At 54.3% G+C, this 20,502-nt stretch overlaps 3 protein-coding genes across 8 annotated transcripts; 2 read left to right on the top strand and 1 right to left on the bottom strand.

The window, feature by feature from the left end:
- Nucleotides 1-736: 736 nt before the first annotated feature.
- On the bottom strand, nt 737-9,494 carry NAGA (alpha-N-acetylgalactosaminidase). Of its 4 annotated transcripts, XM_030855764.2 has the most exons (10): nt 9,371-9,494; nt 8,853-8,944; nt 7,907-8,042; nt 7,187-7,358; nt 6,183-6,360; nt 5,762-5,856; nt 4,842-5,003; nt 3,093-3,290; nt 1,838-1,981; nt 737-1,371 (listed from the first exon to the last, which is right to left on the bottom strand). In XM_030855764.2, the coding sequence occupies exons 2-10, from the start codon at nt 8,866-8,868 to the stop codon at nt 1,237-1,239; spliced, it is 1,236 nt and encodes a 411-aa protein (XP_030711624.2). In that variant the 5' UTR covers nt 8,869-8,944; nt 9,371-9,494; the 3' UTR covers nt 737-1,236. The 4 variants fall into 4 exon arrangements, with proteins under 4 accessions (XP_030711624.2, XP_060162193.1, XP_060162194.1 ...); XM_060306210.1 differs by having other exon boundaries at nt 737-1,981; XM_060306211.1 differs by having other exon boundaries at nt 737-1,981; nt 8,853-8,937; nt 9,371-9,435.
- Nucleotides 9,495-11,692: 2,198 nt separating this feature from the next.
- On the top strand, nt 11,693-16,992 carry PHETA2 (PH domain containing endocytic trafficking adaptor 2). 3 transcript variants are annotated; one of them, XM_070046421.1, is made up of 3 exons: nt 11,693-11,777; nt 13,534-13,617; nt 14,427-16,992. In XM_070046421.1, the coding sequence occupies exon 3, from the start codon at nt 14,441-14,443 to the stop codon at nt 15,218-15,220; it is 780 nt and encodes a 259-aa protein (XP_069902522.1). In that variant the 5' UTR covers nt 11,693-11,777; nt 13,534-13,617; nt 14,427-14,440; the 3' UTR covers nt 15,221-16,992. The 3 variants fall into 3 exon arrangements, with proteins under 3 accessions (XP_069902522.1, XP_060161764.1, XP_030711634.1); XM_030855774.2 differs by lacking the exon at nt 11,693-11,777 and adding an exon at nt 11,952-12,127; XM_060305781.1 differs by having other exon boundaries at nt 13,534-16,992.
- A 115-nt stretch (nt 16,993-17,107) lies between these two features.
- On the top strand, nt 17,108-20,502 carry SMDT1 (single-pass membrane protein with aspartate rich tail 1). Its single transcript, XM_030855777.2, has 3 exons — nt 17,108-17,379; nt 18,837-18,977; nt 20,264-20,502. The coding sequence occupies exons 1-2, from the start codon at nt 17,194-17,196 to the stop codon at nt 18,972-18,974; spliced, it is 324 nt and encodes a 107-aa protein (XP_030711637.1). The 5' UTR covers nt 17,108-17,193; the 3' UTR covers nt 18,975-18,977; nt 20,264-20,502.

Below are 20,502 nucleotides of genomic sequence, written 5' to 3'. Positions count from 1 at the left end.
ACAGGTGCCCTGAGGCCTTAGCTAAAAAGAGGGCTTGGGAAACAGGAACCAAAGGCAGGCAGTCAGAACCTGCCATTCTTTACTTTAATACCCTTTTCCCTAAGAGGAGGGGCAGGATATATATTGTAAGACACAAAGAGCCCCTGGACCTTTCTTTGCACATAGCTGAGGGATCTGAAACTCCTCTGCAGCCAGGTTAGGAGAGGAGAAACTAAGGGAGGAGCTGGGGGCACTGGTGGGCAGAGGACAAGCTACACAAGCCCTGTGGGAGAAAGGCAGAGCTGACTGCCCTCGGCTGCACCCAGCCCAGGAGCGTCAGTGAGCGAAGCCCTGTCAGGAAGGGGGAGAGGAGCTGAAAGAGGCTGAAGACAGTAACGCAACGTTCCTTAGCAGGTCAAGGGCCTTTCACTGTGCAGCAGAGGGGCTGCTGAGTGCGGGTAGTGGCTGGCAGACCCTGTAACGTCTGAATGCGGTGGGGAAGAGGGCCTGGGACCATCACTAGTCCGCCTCACTGTGCCGTTACCACCACCATGATGCTAGGCACAGCAGGGATGACTGGGGCGGGAGGCAAGCCTGGCATGGCCAGAAGTACAGTCTGCAGGTCGCGGTGGAATGAGGAGCCAGAAGAGGCCATACATCTTCCATGCAAGGTGAAATCTGAAACCAGCACCTTGTGTAGTGCCACCCAGAGTCCCCACCTGATCAGCCCCTGGCCCCAGGTCCATATTACAACTACTTGACTAAAGAACAGCTTTATTGGTGACCCGAAGGAACCAAGGTCACTCCCAGGCAGTGTCAGCCTGTAAGGCCTTCTCCGGGCAGGAAAGTTGATCACATAATAATTCATGGGACTTCCCGACAAGAGGTCAGAGCTCCACTCCTAATTTTAAGAAAATTCCAAATCCTGATTTCAGAGTCAGTAAAAAGAAGGTCAGAGGCTAGAATCCTGACAAGTATCGGTGCCTCTGCCTATGGGGGCTGAGGAGGCTGGCCGAGTTGTTCAGCAACATCCATGGGGCTGAACAGATGAGGTAGAGGCCAGAGAGGCCACAGGAAGTCTCCCCAAGACAAGTTTCCAAGAGACTTCACACTTGTGCAGGGCGTAGAACCCGGCCCTGAGATTGCACTTCGGGTCTGACGGGTAGAAGACGCCCCCACCTACTGGCCCTCAGCACGTGGAACCTCCGTGGCCTGGGCTCAGTGGTGCTGCCACAGCCTGTCACACGTCCCAGCTCCTCACTGCTGGGGCGTCCCCAGCTTCCTGATAGGATACAGGTACCACATCACCACCCCGGAAGGGTTGATGATCAATGTGAAGTTGGTTTTATCCCGGAGGCCACTGATGATGTCACCCGTGTAGACGTTCTGGGCCTGCAGGGGGGAGCACAGCACTATGCCACCCTAAGAATGGCTGCACAGGGACAACCCCCCCCCGCCCCCCACTCCAGGGGATGTAAGAGCCTGCACTTTGGCCTGTGTTGACCCTCCAGTATGCCCTACAGAAGTGGGAGCCCGAGTCCCCATGACTTCCCCTCTGGCAAAGCCAACAGATGCCCAAGTACTGGCAGTGGTGCGGGCCCAGCCCACCAAGAACCTGAGACATGTGCCAGCAAGACTGCAGAGGGGAAACACGCGGCCTCGGGGGCTGACGGGACTCATTTACACACGGTGGTTCATTTGTGTAGCTTGAAAACACCAGTGCAGAGCACAGCACCAGCCAGAGGACCCAAGGCCCACGGCTTAGGGGACGGTGTGTGAGTGAAGGAGCCCCCGTATGAGTAGGACCCAGCAACACCCTCAGGGAAACCCAAAGCGCTGCAGGTAGCAGGGCACTCACCTCATACACCTTGGAGCTGGTGAAGTTCAGCCGGGCGAGGGAGGTCCGGTAGGAATACGGCATATCTGTCCTGCGGCTGAAGAAGACTATAGCACTGGCCTCACTGGCCAGGGGCCGCATGTACACCTCAATGTGGGATTTCTCCTGGCGCAGAACATGGCTACTGGCTGGGGTCCCTGCTCAGCAGGCCCTGAAGCTCCCTTCCCAACCCGCCCTTGAGCTCTGGGTCTCGCCAGCCCACAGTTCCATGTCAGGCAGAAGCTTGGAGGGGCAACCACAGCCCTCCAGCACACAACTCATCTTAACTCCACCTTCCATCCTTCCTTCCCTGACTCAGCAGATGCTCCCCGACACTTACTCTGTGCCAGGCCCCACGCCAGGACACAGATAAATGCTGCATGAGGTCCCGCCTCAGAGAGCTTACAGGATAACAGGAGAGACAGACATGGACAGCCCCTGGCACTGGACTGGAGGGCACCGTCCAGTTAGAACGATGAGCTCTGCCCTGAGCAGCCAGGAGGGTGAAGCCACAGCCTCCAGAAGGCCCCTGGGCCTGGCTCCACCATCCGCCCCTCTGGCAGGATTAGTTATCGCCTCTGGGCATCACCAGTTCAGCAGGTGCTTTCTATATTGGTGTAGATTTCCTTTTACTAGAGAGGCAAGGATCTGGGCAACGAGCACAAGCTTTGAGGTGACACTATCGGCATCTAGTCCTGTTGTACCACTTACCAATTGTGTGGCCTTGGTATAAAGTTACTGAGACTCTTCAAGTCTAAGTTTCCTCATTTGTAAAACAGGGAAGGAGCATCGACCTTCTGAGAAAATGTATCTAGAATGTCTAGCACACACTAGGTGCTCAACAACTAGTCTACACTAGTACTAGTAGTAGTTGTACTCCATGGCTCAAACAACTCCTAAACTCTGAAGGCAAGCCCTATTTCTCTGCCAGCCATCACAGACTTGTGCAGAAGTTTTGTAGTTCCAAACCGAGGGGCCACACTGATCCCTTGTGCATGTGTGGTGATGTCTCCCTTCCCCAAATCCCACAAGCTGTCCTGCCCTGGCCCTGCTCTTACCCAGGCAAGTGAGGGACAGTCGAAGCAGCTCCCAGTAGAGACTTCGACTGAATGCAACTAGGAGGGATTGAGTGGATTTCAGAGGCCCAGTCCCGACCCCTGAACCTCTGGCCTGCAGACTTGTTTCCAGGGGAGCCCAGTCTCTCAGCCTCCCTTCCTTGCTCCCACACCCCCAGTACCTTGAGAATCCTGCGTCCTTGGATGCCTAAGGGATCCTGGTTGATTTTGATCATGAGTGGATTCTGCAGAATGTCCATGTTCTGGGCGGAGATGGTACGCAGGTCCGTGGACATGAAGAGGGGGGCTGCCAGCACCGTCCACAGGGCCATCTGGGCCCGGGCTTGCTCGAAGCTGAGGCCAAAGTTCCCAATGAGCAACTGGGGGCAGAAAAGAGGATTGCTAAGCTCTGCCCTCTTCAGGGCGGTGGGCGTGGGGACCAACCCTAAACTTGTAGCAAAAGAAGACAGAGATGGGGGAGGATGGCCAGGTGCGGGCCCTGGTTCTGCAAACACCATTCCCCAGCAGCGTGGCCTTGGGGTGGGTCAAGTCACTTTTCAGAGCCTCAGGTTTTTTCTTCCATCAAGAATATGCGGGTGATAATATGCTCTGACCATGTCACAGGTTGTTCAGAGGATCCAATGGATCCTGTTGCCAAAAGCGTTTATAAACTGGAATATGCAAGTCAAGAAATACAGCCAGGATGGTAGTAAACCAGACCCGGACAGAGTCTCTGCTCCTGCCACTAGCCACCCACCTGCCCTAACGACAGCTGACTACACCAACGGGCACTCCTGTCCTCAGTGCAACCAATACACCAACAGGACACAAACGATTACTGCCAACTCAACACTCTTGTGTACTTAGTGACACCAATTTAACTAAGCACTGTATATGTGCCAAACCATGCCAGACATTTAAAGGGTCATCCTTCTGGGGACTTCCCTGGTGGTCCAGCAGTTAGGACTCCTCGCTCCCACTGCAGGGGGAGTGGGTTTGATCCCTGGTCAGGGAACTAAGATCCCGCATGCCATGTGGCATGGCCAAAAAATAAAATAATTTTTAAAAAAGGACTTGGCCCTGGGCCTGGTGCCTAATAGGTCAATGAAGGTCAGCTCCCCTCCAGCCCCAGGGAGCTGAGTCCTGTTTGCAACATCAGCCATGTGCTGGCCTAAAAAAAAAAATAAAACAAAAAAAAAGGGTCATCCTTTTAACCCTCAAAACAACCCTATATATATAGCAGCTGCTATTATTATTTCCATTTTCCAATTGACAAAGCTGAGTCACAGAAAAAAATTAAGTCACGTGCCCAAGGTAAGTGGCAGAGCTGGAGCTGGAACTCTAAAGCAGGTCAATTTCTGTTTCTCCAGGCACCTCTCCATCTGGCCTAGTATTTGTAATTATTATAATCATCACTGACGGTAAATACTCGTTGACTAAAGAGATAGCTATAAAACTGTAAGATAAATTGCAAAGAAATTTAAGTGATCAGGGCTATGAGTGAGGTAGGTATGAGAGGCCAGTTCTGCCTGTGGAGGGTAACAATACAGAGCATTGAGAGAGGGGTCAGAGGCAGACCTGGCAAAGAGTCTAGGGAAGGGTGGCAAGAGAGTGTGGACTATCTGTGATCTTTACCCTATGCAGGAATAAGGTCTCACACAAGAGTCACTACAGATCAAGTTCTCAAGTTTCAAGACACATCAGAACTGCCTGGGAAGACTTAACAATGGGCATTCCCAGGCCCTCTCTGAACATTCTGATCCAAGAGGTGGGGTGGGGCCCTGGGAACAGAACTGTAAGCCCCCAAGGCAAGTCCAGCACGGCTGGTTCAAGGACACGTTTCTGATATGCTGGTCTAGAACCTGGCAGTCAGCGTCCAGGAAGACAGCATAGGGCAGTGGGCCTTGGGCCATCCCCCTCCATGCTGGTACCATGTCTGGGTCGTTCCAGTGCCCAGGGCCTGCCACCGGCTGCAGAATGTCCTGGTGGGTCACAAACCAGTCCAGGATGGAGAGCACGCTGCTCCAGGAGTCCTGGATGTCGTCATAGTTGCGCCAGAGGTTGCAGATGTCCGCCAGCAGAGTGTAGTTCACCTGGATTTGGGGGGAAGGCAGAGTCCAACACCAGAGTCACACTCTGCTGCCTAGAGCCCTGCAAAGGGGCTGGGGAGCCTCAGCAGGAGACATAGAGGGTAGGGAAGGGAGAAGAGAACAGACCTTGAGCGTGTTGAGGATGAGGAAGGCCTCAGAGGGAGTGGCCCTGCTCTGGAGCTGCCCGGCCTCTCCTCCATGCGTGCTAGTGCCAGGAGCCGACCCCTCCCTCTCACGCCAGCTGGGGCCAAGCCCAGGATATGGACCCAGGCTGGCATACCATAACCTTCCCTACCACACACCCACCCCCGTGTTCTCTCAGTGAGTCCCACCCTCTGCCAGGGTTCTCCCTCGGGTCTGCAAGTCTGATTCCACCCTTTCTAGCACCCTACATGCTGAAGGGTCCCTGGTGAGATGCCCACGAGGCCTTTCAGAGGCCAGGCCCCACCTGCCTGGCCTCACCAGCCTTCTGGATCTCCTAGCCCACTCGGCAAAACCCAGGATTCTGACTGCTTGTTGGGTGCTGTGTCAGCACATAACATATGGTTCCCATGCCTTGGATACCCATCCCTTCAGCCCACCTGACAAGTGTCTCCTCTAAGACCCTGGGCTAGCTCAGGCCCCCTCAGGTACTTATGACCCTTTCCTAGACCTACAAATCAGCATGTGAGCAACTATGATGAGAGGAGCCCTGACTGCATAGAAGGCAAGGAGGCCTGGGTATGAGGGGCATTGCCAGGTGGGTTCACAGAATGGCTTACCTTTGGGGGGAGGCCCCCTTCGTAGGCTGGCCAACTGCAGGAGAAGGCGATGGGGCGGCCTGTGGCATTCAGGGCAGCAGCCATCTTGGGGTACCCTGGAGAAGTCCAACCCTCACATTTTAGGATGAAGAGACACAAGATGAAATCTGGGGCCTCAGCCCAAACCTCCCACCAAATGGGAGGAAACTACGGTTCAAGGAGGTGCTTCCCTGTACCCAGAGCTGCAAACACTTCCCAGGTAGGGGCATGGTACCAACCCATCTTTAGGGAGCCTGGGAGCCAAGATCCCCCTAGGCCCTGGGTGAGGGGAATTGGGAAATGCTACCCGCTAGGGGCCATACAGACAGATGAGCACTGTGGGGCCTTCCATGGCCACCCCTCCCTGTCTACCTAATGGCCCCCAGCCAGCTGTGGGACCCACCCTCGGCCCGTTCCTCGGGGGTTGAGAAGCAGCCATCCAGCTTCAGCATGTCCACCTTCCACTTCGCGAAGGTTTGAGCATCCTGGACCACCTTGTCTAGCGTGGTGCCTGGGTAACCCATGCAGGTGAAGTTGCCCATGTCCGCGTAGATGCCCAGTTTCAGGCCCAGGGAATGAGCCTGTGGGGGGTTGACAACACACTGGGCTCAGGCAGCACCTCAAGGAGCCACGTCCCAGGCACATCTGACCAGGCCCCATTAAAACCTTCAATGATGGGACTTCCCTGGTGACGCAATGGTTAAGAATCTGCCTGCCAATGCAGGGACACAGGTTCGAGCCCTGGTCCGGGAAGATCCCACATGCCATGGAGCAACTAAGCCCATGCGCCACAACTACTGAGCCCGCATGCCACAACTACTGAAGCTCATGAGCCTAGAGCCCGTGCTCTGCAACAAGAGAAGCCACCACGATGAGAAGCCTGCGTACCCAACAGAGAGTAGCCCCCGCTCACTACAACTAGAGAAAGCCTGCGCACAGCAATGAAGACCCAATGCAGCCAAAAATAAATTAATTAATTTTAAAGATATAATAAATAAATAAATAAAAACCTTCAATGACTTCCTAAAGCCCAAAGGAAAGGGTCTCAGCTTGCTGGCCTGGCCTCTGCCAACCATGATACTTCCCCTCCCTCCAACACACACACCTTGCATGGGCTGTTTCTGGCCTCTAGGCATTTGTTTCTGCCATTCCCTTGAATGCCATCTCTCCAGTATCAGCTCAAGAATTGCTTCCTCTGGAGAACCTTCCTGAAATCCCAGGCTGAATAAGATGTCCTTCCTTGCTCTCACCCACTACAGTGGGTCAAAACTACCTGTCCATGTATCTATTTCCTCCACCAGACTGTGAGTTCTCAAGCAGGGATTACAGAAATGAGCCCTAAGTAGGATGGGGTGGAAAGAGCGGTCTGGCCCACAGGCCAAGGGGCAGGGCTGGGGTGGGGCTCACGTAGTCAGCCAGGAAGGCCATGCCGTTGGGGAAGCGCTTGGGATCAGGCACCAGGTTGCCTTTGGCATCACGTCCACCAATCCAGCAGTCATCGATGTTAAGGTATTCGTAGCCCAGGTCCCGCCATCCATCCTGTGCCAGCCGGTCAGCCATCTCCATGAAGAGCCGCTCACTGGCGAGGGGTAGGGGACAGGGCTGCTCAGTGGCCCAGCACTGGCCTAACCTTAACCCCACCCCCCGTTCCTCAGAGCTTTTCAAACTTCTTAGATGCTCTGAGTGTGAATCCAGCCTACAAGTACCATGGCCTTGCTGTCAGCCGAGGACTAAGCCAGGTAACAAGTGTGAGGGGTACCAAGGATTATGTCATGAGCCATGAGCAGGGTGGAGCAAGAGGAGTGACGGGGCCCCCAAGCCAAGAAGCAGAACCGGGCCAATGGAAAGCATGCGGGGTCCAGCCTGGCCCTTAACTGTTACCTTCTTTCCATTATCTCAGCGGCTGCGTCCACCACAGGGTCCCTGCCCCACAGGCCTGAGGTCACCACAGAGGCCCCAAGCTGGTCATGAAGCTGAGTGTCAGAGGTCTCAAAAGTCACCTCTGGTTGCTTTCTCTCTGGGATGGGGGGCTCTAACCCTGCCCTCTTTCCTAGCTGACCCCCACTCGCTGCTCCCACTCTGTGAGGGCCCTAGGCAAGCCTGTTGGGTGGTGCCGACCTTACTCACCTGATGCAGTTCTTTGGGTCCTCGTTACAGTCAGTGTTGCAGCGGAAGCGTTCCCAGGCCAGCCAGCCCATGGGTGGCTTCCGCAGGAGCCCGTTCTCCAGAACCAGCACCTGGGCCACCAAGGCCAGCAAGAGCACTGCAGGGGGTTGGAAGGATAACTGTGAGTGGCTCCTATAGCTCCAGCCCTCACCCCACCCCACCCACGTGCTGCCCAGCCCTGCAGAGGCTGCTGGCCTGCACATTAGGGGAACTAGACTCTCGCGTTTAAGGTGGAATGGGCTCTTCCTGCAACTCCTGGCTCCAGGAGTGCTGTGAGTGGGTGGATGGTGCCTGGGGTGGGGCAACGTGTTTGAGGCCCGGATTCCCACTTTGCTGTTACCACAGCAGTGCTGGAATTATCAAAAACTAACACCCTGAGGTCATATCCCTTCTACACCCTGACCAGCTCCCCCCACTCCATTCACACAGAACTTGACAGTACAGTGTAGCCAGACTCCAGGTCTCCTGAGTCCCATCCAGGGCTCTCTGTTCTCCACCGACACCCAAGAGGCTTCAGAAGGGCTTAAGAGGCCAGCCGGTTGGACCTGCACCCAGCCAGCTCACTTTCCCTCTAGGGCCTCAGTTTCTTTATCTGCAAGATGGAATCACTGTACTGACTTTACAGGGCTGTTCTTATTACATGTTGATGTTAATAAGATAGGGCCTCTGTGCTTTGGGGTAGAGGGGGTGCGCAAGGAAGAGGCCTCTTTGGAGGGGAACTGATTCCTAGGTGGGGAGCACTTCCTCCTTTCCAGGCCCACTTCCAGGAATGAGAGGAACATGTCTCCCCACATACCCACATCAGGGAAGGAGGCCGAGACACCACAGGACTGGAACTTCCTCCAGGTAGCTCCCACCCCCAACTGGTCACCTACCCTCCCAAAGCCACCCCCATCCGTGTAGGTACCTGTCTTCAGCAACATCGCTCTGGACTCAGCGTCTCGGGACCTGACCAGATCTGCCCTGCTTTTACCAGCTCTATATGTTGGGCTCTGGAAGCTAAGAAACGTTAGAAAAGCACTGGCGTCACTACTGCCTGGCTAGCCCTGCCGCCCTTAACCTTGGGTGTGGATCCCACACTGGGTCCCCAAGCCCTGTCACCGCTCCCCCCCTCTACCCCAGCCATCACTTCCCCGAGCCTGGGTTCTTCCTGAGGAAATACTAAACAAGGTATCTTGGACGTTAGACCGCACCCCTTCTGCGCTGCTGGGAACCCCGAGCGCCCAAGGGCGGCCCTCTGCCAGACTGGGGTCAGAGAGAGGCAGCGACAGGCTCGAGGACGCTCAGGAAGAACGGAAGCGGCGGGCCGGGACCAGGCTCCGTATTCCCTCCAGGTCTGGGTTGCCGCCCCCCGTCCCCAAAGACCGCAGGCCCAGCGGCCCACCACGGGGACCCCAACCAGAGTCGTCCACATTTGACACTCACCCCTTCCAAGCCGCCTGCTTCGGTCTCGGGAACCAGCCACCACCGCAGTCACCTGATTCGCTTCCGGCGTTCGAGAGGGGCGGGGCCTCACTGCGCCTAACCTTCCCCGGAGGACCTAACAGAATCCCCCTAGCAACGTCCTGCCCCGCCCTCTACCGGCCCAGTAAGCCCTCGGAACATCCCCAAGCCCCACCTCCTTCGATCTCCGGCTCTGCGCGCCCCCGAGGCAGGCACGAGCCAACTGCGGCTTCACGTGAAGCTAGTCCTTTCACCTCTGCTGGGTTCCCTGAAGGCGAGGATAGTGCATAGATGATGCTCGATAAAGAGCTGTGGCGTGAATACCTGCTGGGGGCTTTTTTAAGGAAAAATGGGAGAATGCCCTGAAGCAGGGCCCGTAGTAAGCCGCTCAAAAACAGTAGTGGCAGATGAATAGGCACCACGAGGAGGATGGGTGGGAGAAAGCAAACCAGGTGGAGGACACAGTTCCTTCAAAGCCAGGAGACTCTCCTTCCTTACCTAATACTCGGACCACCCATTATTCTTATCCAGGCACTTTGCATATTCCTTCCTCTTTCATTCATCAAATACTTATTGAGCAACCGCTAGGTACCAAGCACTTTATTCTTGGTACCTTCACTTGGATGATCACTGGGCATCTCAAACATAACTGGCCCCAGACACCTGCCACTTCCATGTCTCAGGTAATGGCAACTCTCCTTCCAGGTGCTCAGGCCAAACCGCTGGAGTCCTCCTTGCCTCCTCTTCCCCTCACTCCCTACATCCAACCTCTCTGCAAACCTTGCACTCTCTACCTTCAAAACCCATCCTGAATCTGGCCACCTCTCTCTACTCTCCCAGCCCCCATCACATCTTGCCTGTATTACTCCAGCAGCCTCCTCACCGGTCTGCTTCCACCCACATTTATTCTCTCCTTAGCAGCCAGAGAAATCCTGTAAAACAGGGGTCCTCAACCCTCGGGCCGCGGACCGGTATCGGTCTACGGGCTGTTAGGAACCAGGACGCACAGCAGGAGGTGAGCGGCGGTCAAGCATGAGGCTTCATCTGCCGCTCCCCGCTCCCCGTCGCTCGCATCACCGCCTGACCAGCCCCCCACCGCCCCCGCTCCCCACTTCCGTGGATAAATTGTCTTCCACGAAACTGGTCCCTGGTGACAAAAAGGTTGGGGACCGCTGCTTTAAAACATAGCTCAAGACCGTGTTCATTTCAGCCTGGAGTAACAGCCCTCACAGGTTTACAGAGCCCCAGGCCACACATTCTGACCCCACCTCCTGCTGCTCCTCCCTGCCCCCCTCCCCCCCCCCTTGCAGTTCCTCAAACACAACAGGCCTCTGGGCCGTTGCACTAGCTGTTCCATCTGCCTGGAATACTCTTCCTCCAGATTTTCGCACGACTGGCTCCCTCATTTCCTTCAAGTATTTCCCAAATGTCACCTTCTCAGTGAGCCCTACCTTGACCATTCTTTTGAAAATTGCAACCGCCCTACTGCCCCAACTCCCAGTCTCCTTGCCCCTGCTCTATATTTTCCACAAAATTTATTGCCTTCTAGCACATTTATTATGGGTGCTATTACTTTTTAAAAATTTATTTATTTTATTTTTCGGCTGCCTTGGGTCTTCCTTGCTGTGGGCGAGCTTTCTCTAGTTGTGTCGAGCGGGGGCTACTCTTCATTGTGGTGCACGGGCTTCTCATTTCGGTGGCTTCTCTTGCTGCAGAGCATGGGCTCTAGGCGCGCAGGCTTCAATAGTTGTGGCTCGCGGGCTCAGTAGTTGTGGCACACTGGCTTAGTTGCTCTGCGGCATGTGGGATCTTCCCCGACCAGGGCTCAAACCCATGTCCCCTGCATTGGCAGGTGGATTCTTAACCACTGCGCCACCAGGGAAGCCCATGGTTTCTATTATTAACTGAATAAAAGTTAATGGGGGAGACATAATAAACAGGAAATAGAAGCCTGAGCGTAGGGAAGCTTTTCTTATAAGTGGTTAGTGCTATAATGAAAATACAACCCAGGGATGTGACAGAGACCTGCAGGTAGGCTACTTTCTCAAGGCCAGGGAGGGGACATTTGAGCTGAGACCTAAATGATGTGAAGGAGCCCTGAGGAGTTAGAGCCGAGGGGCAGGCTTGAGAAGGAAGCGCATTCTAGGCTGCAGGAACTGCAAGGGCAGAACTGACGTGGGGACCAGCAAATTCATGGGCAGGTGTTCTGAGCTCACCGGCTTCCAGGGCTGCTGGGAAACCCTAGCCTCCTGCGTTTGGTTGTGCACTCCTGCAACCTTCACTGCAGGCCTAGCTGTCGACTGACTCCAGGCAGAGTCTGGGCGCTGAAGTTGCGTTTCAGGCCGGCGGAAGTGGCGGAAGCAGAAATGGATAATCCCCAGAAGCAGAGGTCCGGGCGACGCCAGGTGCCGGGTTGGGTGGCTGGGAAGCTGGGCCGGGCCTCGCGGGCTGGATAGGAGCCCGCCCAGAGGAGGCGTCTGGGCCGAGGCCGTCCCAGGCTTGGCTCTGCGGGAGAAGTGGGCCGGGCGGGGAGAGGGGGACTGGAGGGGGAAAGGGAAGGTCTCTGAGTTCTCTGGGAGGTGGACTGGGTCCAAGGCCCCCGGACGGCCAGAGGTGGGACTCTGCGTTCGAGGCCTCCCGCCACTGACCAGCACTGTGGCTCAGGCGGGTCACGGCCTGTCGGGCCTCAGTTTCCCTCGGGCATGGATCGCGGGACGGCTTCGCGGATCGCGAGGCCTAGTGAGTCGTGGGCGGGGAGGGGCGGGGGCGGTAACTCGAGCCGCCCAAGCGGGGTCTTTCGGCTCCCGTGGCCAAGTTAGCGGCCCGGGCGGAGGCGTGGGGTCCCGAGCCGGAATCGCCCCTGGCCGCGGCCGCAACCCACCCCGCGGTTCGTCCTCCTGGGCTTCGGGGGCGCGGAGGTGAGAGCGGGCCCGGCGGGCTCGGGAGGCGGCGGCCTCCGGGAGGGCGTGGCCCGCGGGGACGTGGCGGGACAGCTCCGTGCGCGATAGGGAAACCGAGGCGGCCGCCGCACCCGGCGTTTGCGGCGCTCGCCGGGGAGTTCCGGTGAGGCGACCCTGTTTCAGGGCGACAGCGGGTTAGGGGCTCCCAGCGGTGGCCACCGGCCAGGGAGTCCCACGCCCCAGCCCGCCGCTCCTCTAACAAAAGAATTCAGAAAAACGCGGTGCACCGGCTTCCCGCCGGGGTTGAAGTCCGGGCCTCGCATCCCTGGAGTGGGGAGGTGGGTGGAAGACGCCTGTCCCCGTGAGGGGGTGCGGAGACAGTTCGGTGGGCTCCGGATCCCCTCTCCGCGCCCCGGAGCTGAGGCCACTCCTCGAGGAAACATCTGTGTTCTCCCCCACCCCACCCCCGCTTCTCCTCGACCACCATCGGAGAATGGCCCTTCCCCGTCTCAGGACCCTGCTTGCTTCTCTCCATAGCCCTTTGTCAAGACCGGTCCTTACGTTATTTATTATTTAATTAATTTAAAAATTCACTAATTATTATTTATTTTTGTCTTTTTTTTACAGCGTGTCTCCCCGCTGAAATGTAGGCTCCAGGAGGGAGGGACTTTGTTTTGTCCACTGTTGTAGTCACAGTTATTTTAACAAATAGTTTCGGAGGGCCTTCCCAAGCCCTGCAAAGGGCTGGATATTGGGGGTTACACTGGGAGACATTCTGGGGCTGGGGACAGCGGTGTAAACACAAAGTAAATCATTGCGGGATGAAAACAGAAGTGAGGGGGTTGCTGGTTGGGTCACCTTAGATCAGAGCACCTTCGTGATCAGTACCACCTTAGACATAGTGATCAGGACAGGCCTCTCAGATTAGCTTACTTGAAGACCACAAATAAACTGTGACAAGTGCTAGAAGGGAAAAGCAAGAAGCCATGAGGGCATTTAACTCTGACCTAGCATTAGAGGGCAGGGCAGTGAGGTCTGAACAGTGATGGTCAGGACAATGGGACTCAGCTCCTTAAATTGCCCGTAAGTTCAGGGCCTGGGTGGTCCCGTGGTGGTTGGGGGGGCAATTATCAGGGTTCAGGGAAGGCTTCCTGGAGGAGGTGGTGGTTTCATTTGGCCCCAAAGCCTGAGTAGGAGTTTTCATCCTTTAGGATGGGTTGACTGGCTTTGAGAATTCTTTTGCAGGTGTCCCAGAAACCACGTGGTCAAAGGGCTGAGCCGTGTGGCCAGACAAGAGAGGCCCCTGCCTTTGCCCAGTGAGCTCTGCTGGTAAGTGGGTCATTGCCAAGACTTGCTCCCAAAGGGTGGGAGTGAATCAGGAGACCAAGCTCCGCTTCTCACTGGCCGTGTGACCATGGGCAGTTCACCTTCACTGTCCTGACCTCAGTTTTCTGTGAGTCAGGAGGACAGTTGGATGAGATGCCACTTGTGACCTGTGGGGCACCAACGTTCAGTGGTTGAGGTTGATCCTACTCAGCCGTGCCCTGTGTTTGTACTTCGCTCTTATTTACTGAGCTGGTCCCAGTCTGAACCCACAATGATGGAGGAATGAGGCAGGCCTGCCCCACCCCAGCCCTATCTGGCCCCGAAGGCTACTAAAGGACAGCTGTGCCATTAACAAATGAGAGGCCAGCAGGGGTCCACAGGGCTCACAGAAACCCTGGATGTTTGGCTTCAGGGTTGGAGCTAAGGGGCCCTCAGATTAGGGGATGGTTTAAGCACAATGGTTTTTATGAGTTTGGGGTCCATTTCAGCTCAGCTGATGCCTTTTCCTTTGGGTTTTAAACAGCTCTGTCAAAGCCCTGCCATACCTCCTGGTCTGATACAATCACATTATCCTTTTCTCTGAGTCCTCTGATGTCCAGTTTTTTGCATGATCCTCACAATAGCCCTTTGAGAGAAAAGGCAGGGGAGACTAGCCCATTTCACAGATGAAGACACTGAGAGCCTCAGGGCACAGCAAGTGAGAAGAGCCCACAGGCCTGGGGCCCAGGTCTCTCCAGAGCCAGTGCTCTTTTTCCCACAGGGGCACAAGGGCTGCCTCCCTCTGATCTGTGTCTGCCTCTCTCACCTCACAGTTCTTACGCGAGCCATGAAGCTGAACGAGAGGAGTGTGGCCCACTACGCCCTGAGCGACTCCCCAGCAGACCACGCAGGCTTCCTGCGCACTTGGGGGGGCGCAGGGACTCCACCCACCCCCAGTGGCACTGGCCGAAGGTGCTGGTTTGTCCTTAAAGGCAACCTGCTGTTCTCCTTTGAGAGTCGAGAGGGCCGGGCCCCACTGAGCCTAGTGGTGCTGGAGGGCTGCACAGTGGAGTTGGCCGAGGCTCCCGTGCCTGAAGAGTTTGCCTTTGCCATCCGCTTCGACGCCCCTGGAGTGCGCCCACACCTGCTCGCGGCAGATGGGCCAGCTGCCCAGGAGGCCTGGGTGAAGGCACTGTCCAGGGCAAGCTTTGGCTACATGCGCCTGGTGGTGCGTGAGCTGGAGAGCCAGTTGCGTGATGCCCGCCACAGCCTGGACCTGCATCGCCACTCATCCTGGAAGGCCATTCCCAGCCGCTGTAAGCCCCAGGCTTCTGACTACTGGTCTCCTGGCCTGGAGAATGGTTACTCCCTCTCCAGAGATTGCAGCCCTATGGCCTTGGTGGAAGAAGGGGGCAGCAGGCCAGCAGGGCGGGGCTTGGCCGAGTGGGAGTTGCAGGGCCCTGCCAGCCTCCTCCTAGGCAGGGGGCAGAGCCCCGTGTCCCCTGAGACTTCCTGCTTCTCTACTCTACATGACTGGTATGGCCAGGAGATTATGGAGCTGAGGCGGGTGTGGCTGCAGAGTGCCCAGGGGAGCCAGCCAGAATGTGAGGAACGGGATAGGCCCTGAGCCTGGGCCCTTCGGGTTCAGCCCTTGTCCTGCTGGTCAGGACACCAGGGCCAGTGCTTTTTCAAGAGTTTAATGTTTACTGGTTTCTGAAGTTGCTGTTGGATGTGAGTTCTCCCCTTCCTATTTTTTAGGCTTGCTCCAGGTTCCAAATCCACCCTCACGCCTAGAGGGGACTGAGGAATCATTAACTTTCAACCCCTTTATTTCCTGAGGGCCAGAAAGGAGAGGTGGCTTGCTCAGCAGCCACAGACCTAGGTCTCCTGACTGCCCCTGTCTTAGGGGATGTTAATGAAATGGAGGAAGTGGGGAATATTACATGACCACAGGCCACTCTGCCTTTCACCTACACACGATTCTACAGACACAATTTCCAACATGGGGAATCTTGTATAAATACCAGAAGTTGGCTGCAGTGTTGGCTTGAGGGACTGATATTGTCAGAAAAAGTGGATTTACTGTGTTATGGGGCTTTCTGGAGCCCGGCTCATCCTGAGTGATGAGAAGATTGGGCATGGGACCCCCACTCTGCAATTTGGACAGGACTCTTTGGAGGGAGAGGGCACTTGGCCAGTCAAGAGGGATTTATCCTGCTCCGGAAGTGTTAGGGCCCCATCTTCTTTCCCTGGCTGCCCTGTCAACAGATGGTGCTTGGTCATTGCCCCAGGAGGGCCAGTAGCTTTTATATGTCAGCAGAAATCCTTCCTGTACTGTGTCCTCAGCTGCCAAGTGGGAAGCTGAAGTGGGGAGGCAGTGAGGATCCCTGGGAAAGCCAGTTTCTTACTTTGGTGTTCAGTCCTGGGCCTCTAGGAGCTTGGGCACAGGCTTCCTGGCACGCTGTGATAAACTCTTCTCTCTTGGCTGGACCCCCAGAGAGATGCTCCTCATCCTGAAACCCCCTAGGAACTCGGGCATAGTCTTGCTTGGCACCCAGTGTGTGCCTGCCAAGATCCTCTTGTTCCTACTCTCACCAGCATGGTGCCAAGCATTTGCTTTATCGATTGTTCTGAGAGGAAAAGTGGCTGGTTGGACAGAGCCAGAGGCCAGATCAGCCTGATAGCCTAGGGGTGTGGTGGCAGTGGCTGGATGGAAGATGCAGAGCCTGGTCCAGTCATCCCCCTCCTCCGATATACACAATCTCCCCCTTCTTAGCCTCTCTCCCTTATTGGGGCCTTGGACAGCCTGAGCTAGAGGCTTCGGCTCAGAGCCTCTTAAGTCCAGGAGGCTGACATGCCGTCCAGGGTCCTGGACCAGTTCCTAGGAAGCCAGGCCTGTTTCCCAAGAATAGGGGCCACCTCCCCAGCCCTGTATGGGAGCCCCACAGCCCCGATGCGTCTTGTTTTATACACAGACACTACGGGCTTTTTGTTATCTTGCTTATTGTTACAGTGCTTTTTATACGATTAAAACATTATGGTTTTTTTATTACTTATTTTGGCTCAAGTTTACTTTAGCAATCACCTGGACAGTTTGTGTGAAAGCCTCCATTTTTCCTCTTTTCAGATATAGTTTCCATTTAGCTATACATAACATATACCTTGGCATGAAATAAAATTCCAAAATCAAGTAGCACAAGTAACAAATTTGTATTTTTAAATTGTTTTAAAAAATACAGTAGTTTGAAGTTCAATTAAAGTGGTTTCTCATTTCAACAACCCCCTGCTCTGCCACGCCCTGGCGGTCCTGGGTGCGGCAACAATGACAGAAATCTGAAGGCTTCACAAGGACAACGCCAGTCAGGGGGCCCCGCCCACCAGGCCCGGAATGAGGGCTGTACCGGGCCCTTGGCGTCATCCTCCTGACGTCACCATGTGGGGCCGCTACAGGAACTAGGCGCATTGCGCAAGTCTGTGAGCTGCACCTCTCGTCTGATCCCTAAAGCCTCGCGAGGCTTCGGGCGGCGTTCCTCCTGAGAGCGGCACGGGGGCCGGGTGGTGGGGTGCAGGTTCCCGGACGAGGGGGCGGGTAGCTGGGAGATGGCGTCCGGAGCGAGTCGCTGGCTGGCGTTGGCACCCGTCGCATCTGGGGCTTTCCGGAGCGGGCTGAGCCTGGGGAAAGGTGGCGATGTCTCCGCCGGACGGGGCGGCTTAGTTCGGAGTCTGGTACCATCGAGGTCAGTCATCGTTACTCGCAGCGGCGCCATTTTGCCCAAACCGGTGAAAGTGAGTGTCTGCCTGGAGGCGGGGCGAAGGGGCCGAGGACAGTCATTGTGGGGAGTGTGTGCGGGCTCACGCTGATTGATAGGAGCAAAGGCCAGTCGAACGACCGCCTTAGACCGGAAGACGGATCAAGGACAAAGTTTTGCGCTGATGCGCTGCTAATTTTGACAAATGGGAAGAAATGGTCAGGTTAGATCTGGCAGTTGAGCGGGGTGCGTGGAGACAGATGGGGGGCAAGAACGGAGAAAGACGGCACTTAGCACTAGCTCATCGTGAGGAGTGTGGTGCCCTGGCTCTCCGGAGCCACAAGACTCCGCTTTATGCATCCAGTATAGACAAGTCATGTAACCTCTCCACCATAGAGTTGATGGGATGAAAAACGAATTGTGGAATGATTTTGTAAATAAAGGGTAAGTGGGACAGACCTTATCTTTTTGCGAGTTTTGACCTAGTATTTAATTTCATGTGATTGGGTGTGCAGAGAATTATTACCATCAGTGTTTTTACAAATGAAGAATCTGGGGCCAGACTAGTGAAGCCAGTGTCCAAAGCTAGCAGCTGACTTAGGTTCCGGAACTCAGATTTCCTGCTGGTACAACTCCCACCAGATCCTATTTTTTCCCGCCACTGTGTTATCATATGCCCTCAGTACCCTTGGAGTTTTCTCAGTAAAATAGGAACAGTCTCTTATGCCAAGTAAGTTTGCTTTTTGACTCCAGCGCTGTGTGAGACTTACAAAACATTCTTTTAAAGCTAGTCTGGCCGACTGCAAGCTCACACAAGGTGAGTTCAGGGCTGTTTCACAGCAGGAAGCACGGTCATGTTGGGGAAGAGCTGCCTTTAAAGAGGCACAACTGAAGCGAAAAACAACTTTTTTTTGAAACTCCGTAGGAAGATATGAGAGGAAATGTTAAAATTTTACTGAAACTCCGCCAGTGCATTTAAATAGTTAGTCTTTTAATATAAAGACATGCTCGATTTTCAAAACATATTTCTAAAATTTAATGTAGTGAAATCAAATTTCTCAGGCATCAGGGAACCAGTTAAAGAACTGTATAGAATATCCCTTCACTGTACATGTTCATTTTTTTGTAATCTGTTTTCATGTATTTAGTAGTTTATTCAAGGAGAGCTGAACTCTATTCCCTAGTCCAGCTTGTAGTACTTTCTCACCTGTTTATGAGTATCTGCAAGTAATTAACAGGTTGTGCCCTAACTTTTAGATGTCCACGAATGCCTTGTACTTTTCTTACAAGTGCACAGTTTGATGGCCATAAAATCACTTTATCTCTTCTTGTGATTTTTTTTCTTGCTCTGAACTTTTCCAAGGACTTTAAAATCAAGTTGCTTATCATGGATCTCAGGTCCACAGGAGGGAATGCTCCTGAGAGGGCCAGGCCTTCTGTGGTCCTACTGGAGTGGGCTCTGGCGCTCACAGCCACCACTTTGACCCTCTGCAGATGTCCTTCGGCCTTCTCCGTGTGTTCTCCATTGTGATCCCCTTTCTCTATGTCGGGACGCTAATTAGCAAGAACTTTGCTGCTCTACTTGAGGAGCATGATATTTTTGTTCCAGAGGATGATGATGATGACGACTAATAGGTAAGACTTGCTTTTGATGCAACTGTGATGCAGTTTGGCCTGGTAGCAGAATCTGAACATTCGAAGCAGAAGCACAGACTTTTAATGCATTGACTCTTGGTGACTAATGTTTTTATGTCACCTTTTCCCTATGCTGGATGAAAGAAACTATCTTATTGACTTACCGATTCACTGGCGTCTCTTCCAACCAGGTTGGATCCCAGCCAGCCTTTTCTATTTGCCCTTTTATGTACACTCAATTTTCTCAACCCACAAATATTCTTGACAATTTAATATGCCTTACACACCCACCACAAACAACTTCATTTCACCAGCTCCACATTGAAATTTAGAAACTGCAGGCCCTCATCAGTGAGCTCTGGTTACCAAGCTCTGCACCAGCACAGCCTGTACACGGGCACTGCCGCCTGGTTCATACACTGCTCACAAACCCTTCCCCTGTGCCAGTTCCATCCAGCTGTCTTGTGCTGACTTCCTGTGCCCTAATGCAGCCCTAATGGCTGCATTACCGTTATAAACAAGGACCCTCCTGACTCTTTAGTCTGGCATTTAAGGCTTGCGATGATCTGGTCACACCTGTTCTTCCAGCCTTACCTTCCATATTCCCAACCACATACCTATCCCCAATATTCACTATCTCTTGAGTTACTCACTCTCTTGCCCACTCCCAGTGGCCCATTATTCCTCCCAATTGAAAGATTATTTCCCACTGCTCTCATTTCTACCAATTCTTCATTATCTTTGATGAAGTCTTTCCTCCATTTGAAAGTGACTGCTCCGTCCCCTAACTGACCAGTACCTCTTGTGACAGTCAGTATTATATGCTTAAGATATACCCTAAACTCTACTTGACCATATTCTTGCTGCAGGGAACATGTCTTTTTTTGTGTGTGTGGTACGCAGGCCTCTCACTGTTGTGGCCTCTCCCATTGCGGAGCACAGGCTCCGGACGCGCAGGCCCAGCGGCCATGGCTCACGGGCCTACCGGCTCCGCGGCATGTGGGATCTTCCCGAACCGGGACACGAACCCGTGTCCCCTGCATCAGCAGGCGGACCCTCAACCACTGCGCCACCAGGGAAGCCCTGGAACATGTCTTTTTATACCTTTAGGCCCCCAGTGCCCAGTCTCTGGTGAATGTTCAGTATATATATGAATGAATAATTGAATGTACTCAAAACTGCCTATCTCCTCCCATGTTTGGTAGAACCACTGTATGGAATTCTTTCAGTATATGGTAAGAGGACGGCTCTGTCACCCAATTGACTGCTGCTTTACTTTCTTGCAGGGCGTGGAGAAGTATAGAAAGGAGAAAGCCCTAACTTAAGAAATGGTGATGCTCGCAGCCTCTCCTCCTTCCCTATCAGCAGATGGGCCCAGGGAAAGCCCTCAGCCTCCCAACCCCAGTGAAGCCTCCTGCATGGTCTGTGACCATAGCTCAGATCCCCAGGCTCCGGGAGGTTCCTGATGTGCTATCCACTGAGCATAATCAAATTGTGAATAAACATAATAAACATCAGCTCTGTA

Source organism: Globicephala melas, chromosome 10 (assembly GCF_963455315.2).
Source record: "Globicephala melas chromosome 10, mGloMel1.2, whole genome shotgun sequence".
NCBI classification, from domain to species: Eukaryota; Metazoa; Chordata; class Mammalia; order Artiodactyla; family Delphinidae; genus Globicephala; species Globicephala melas.
This window is presented reverse-complemented; position numbering and strand designations above follow the sequence as displayed.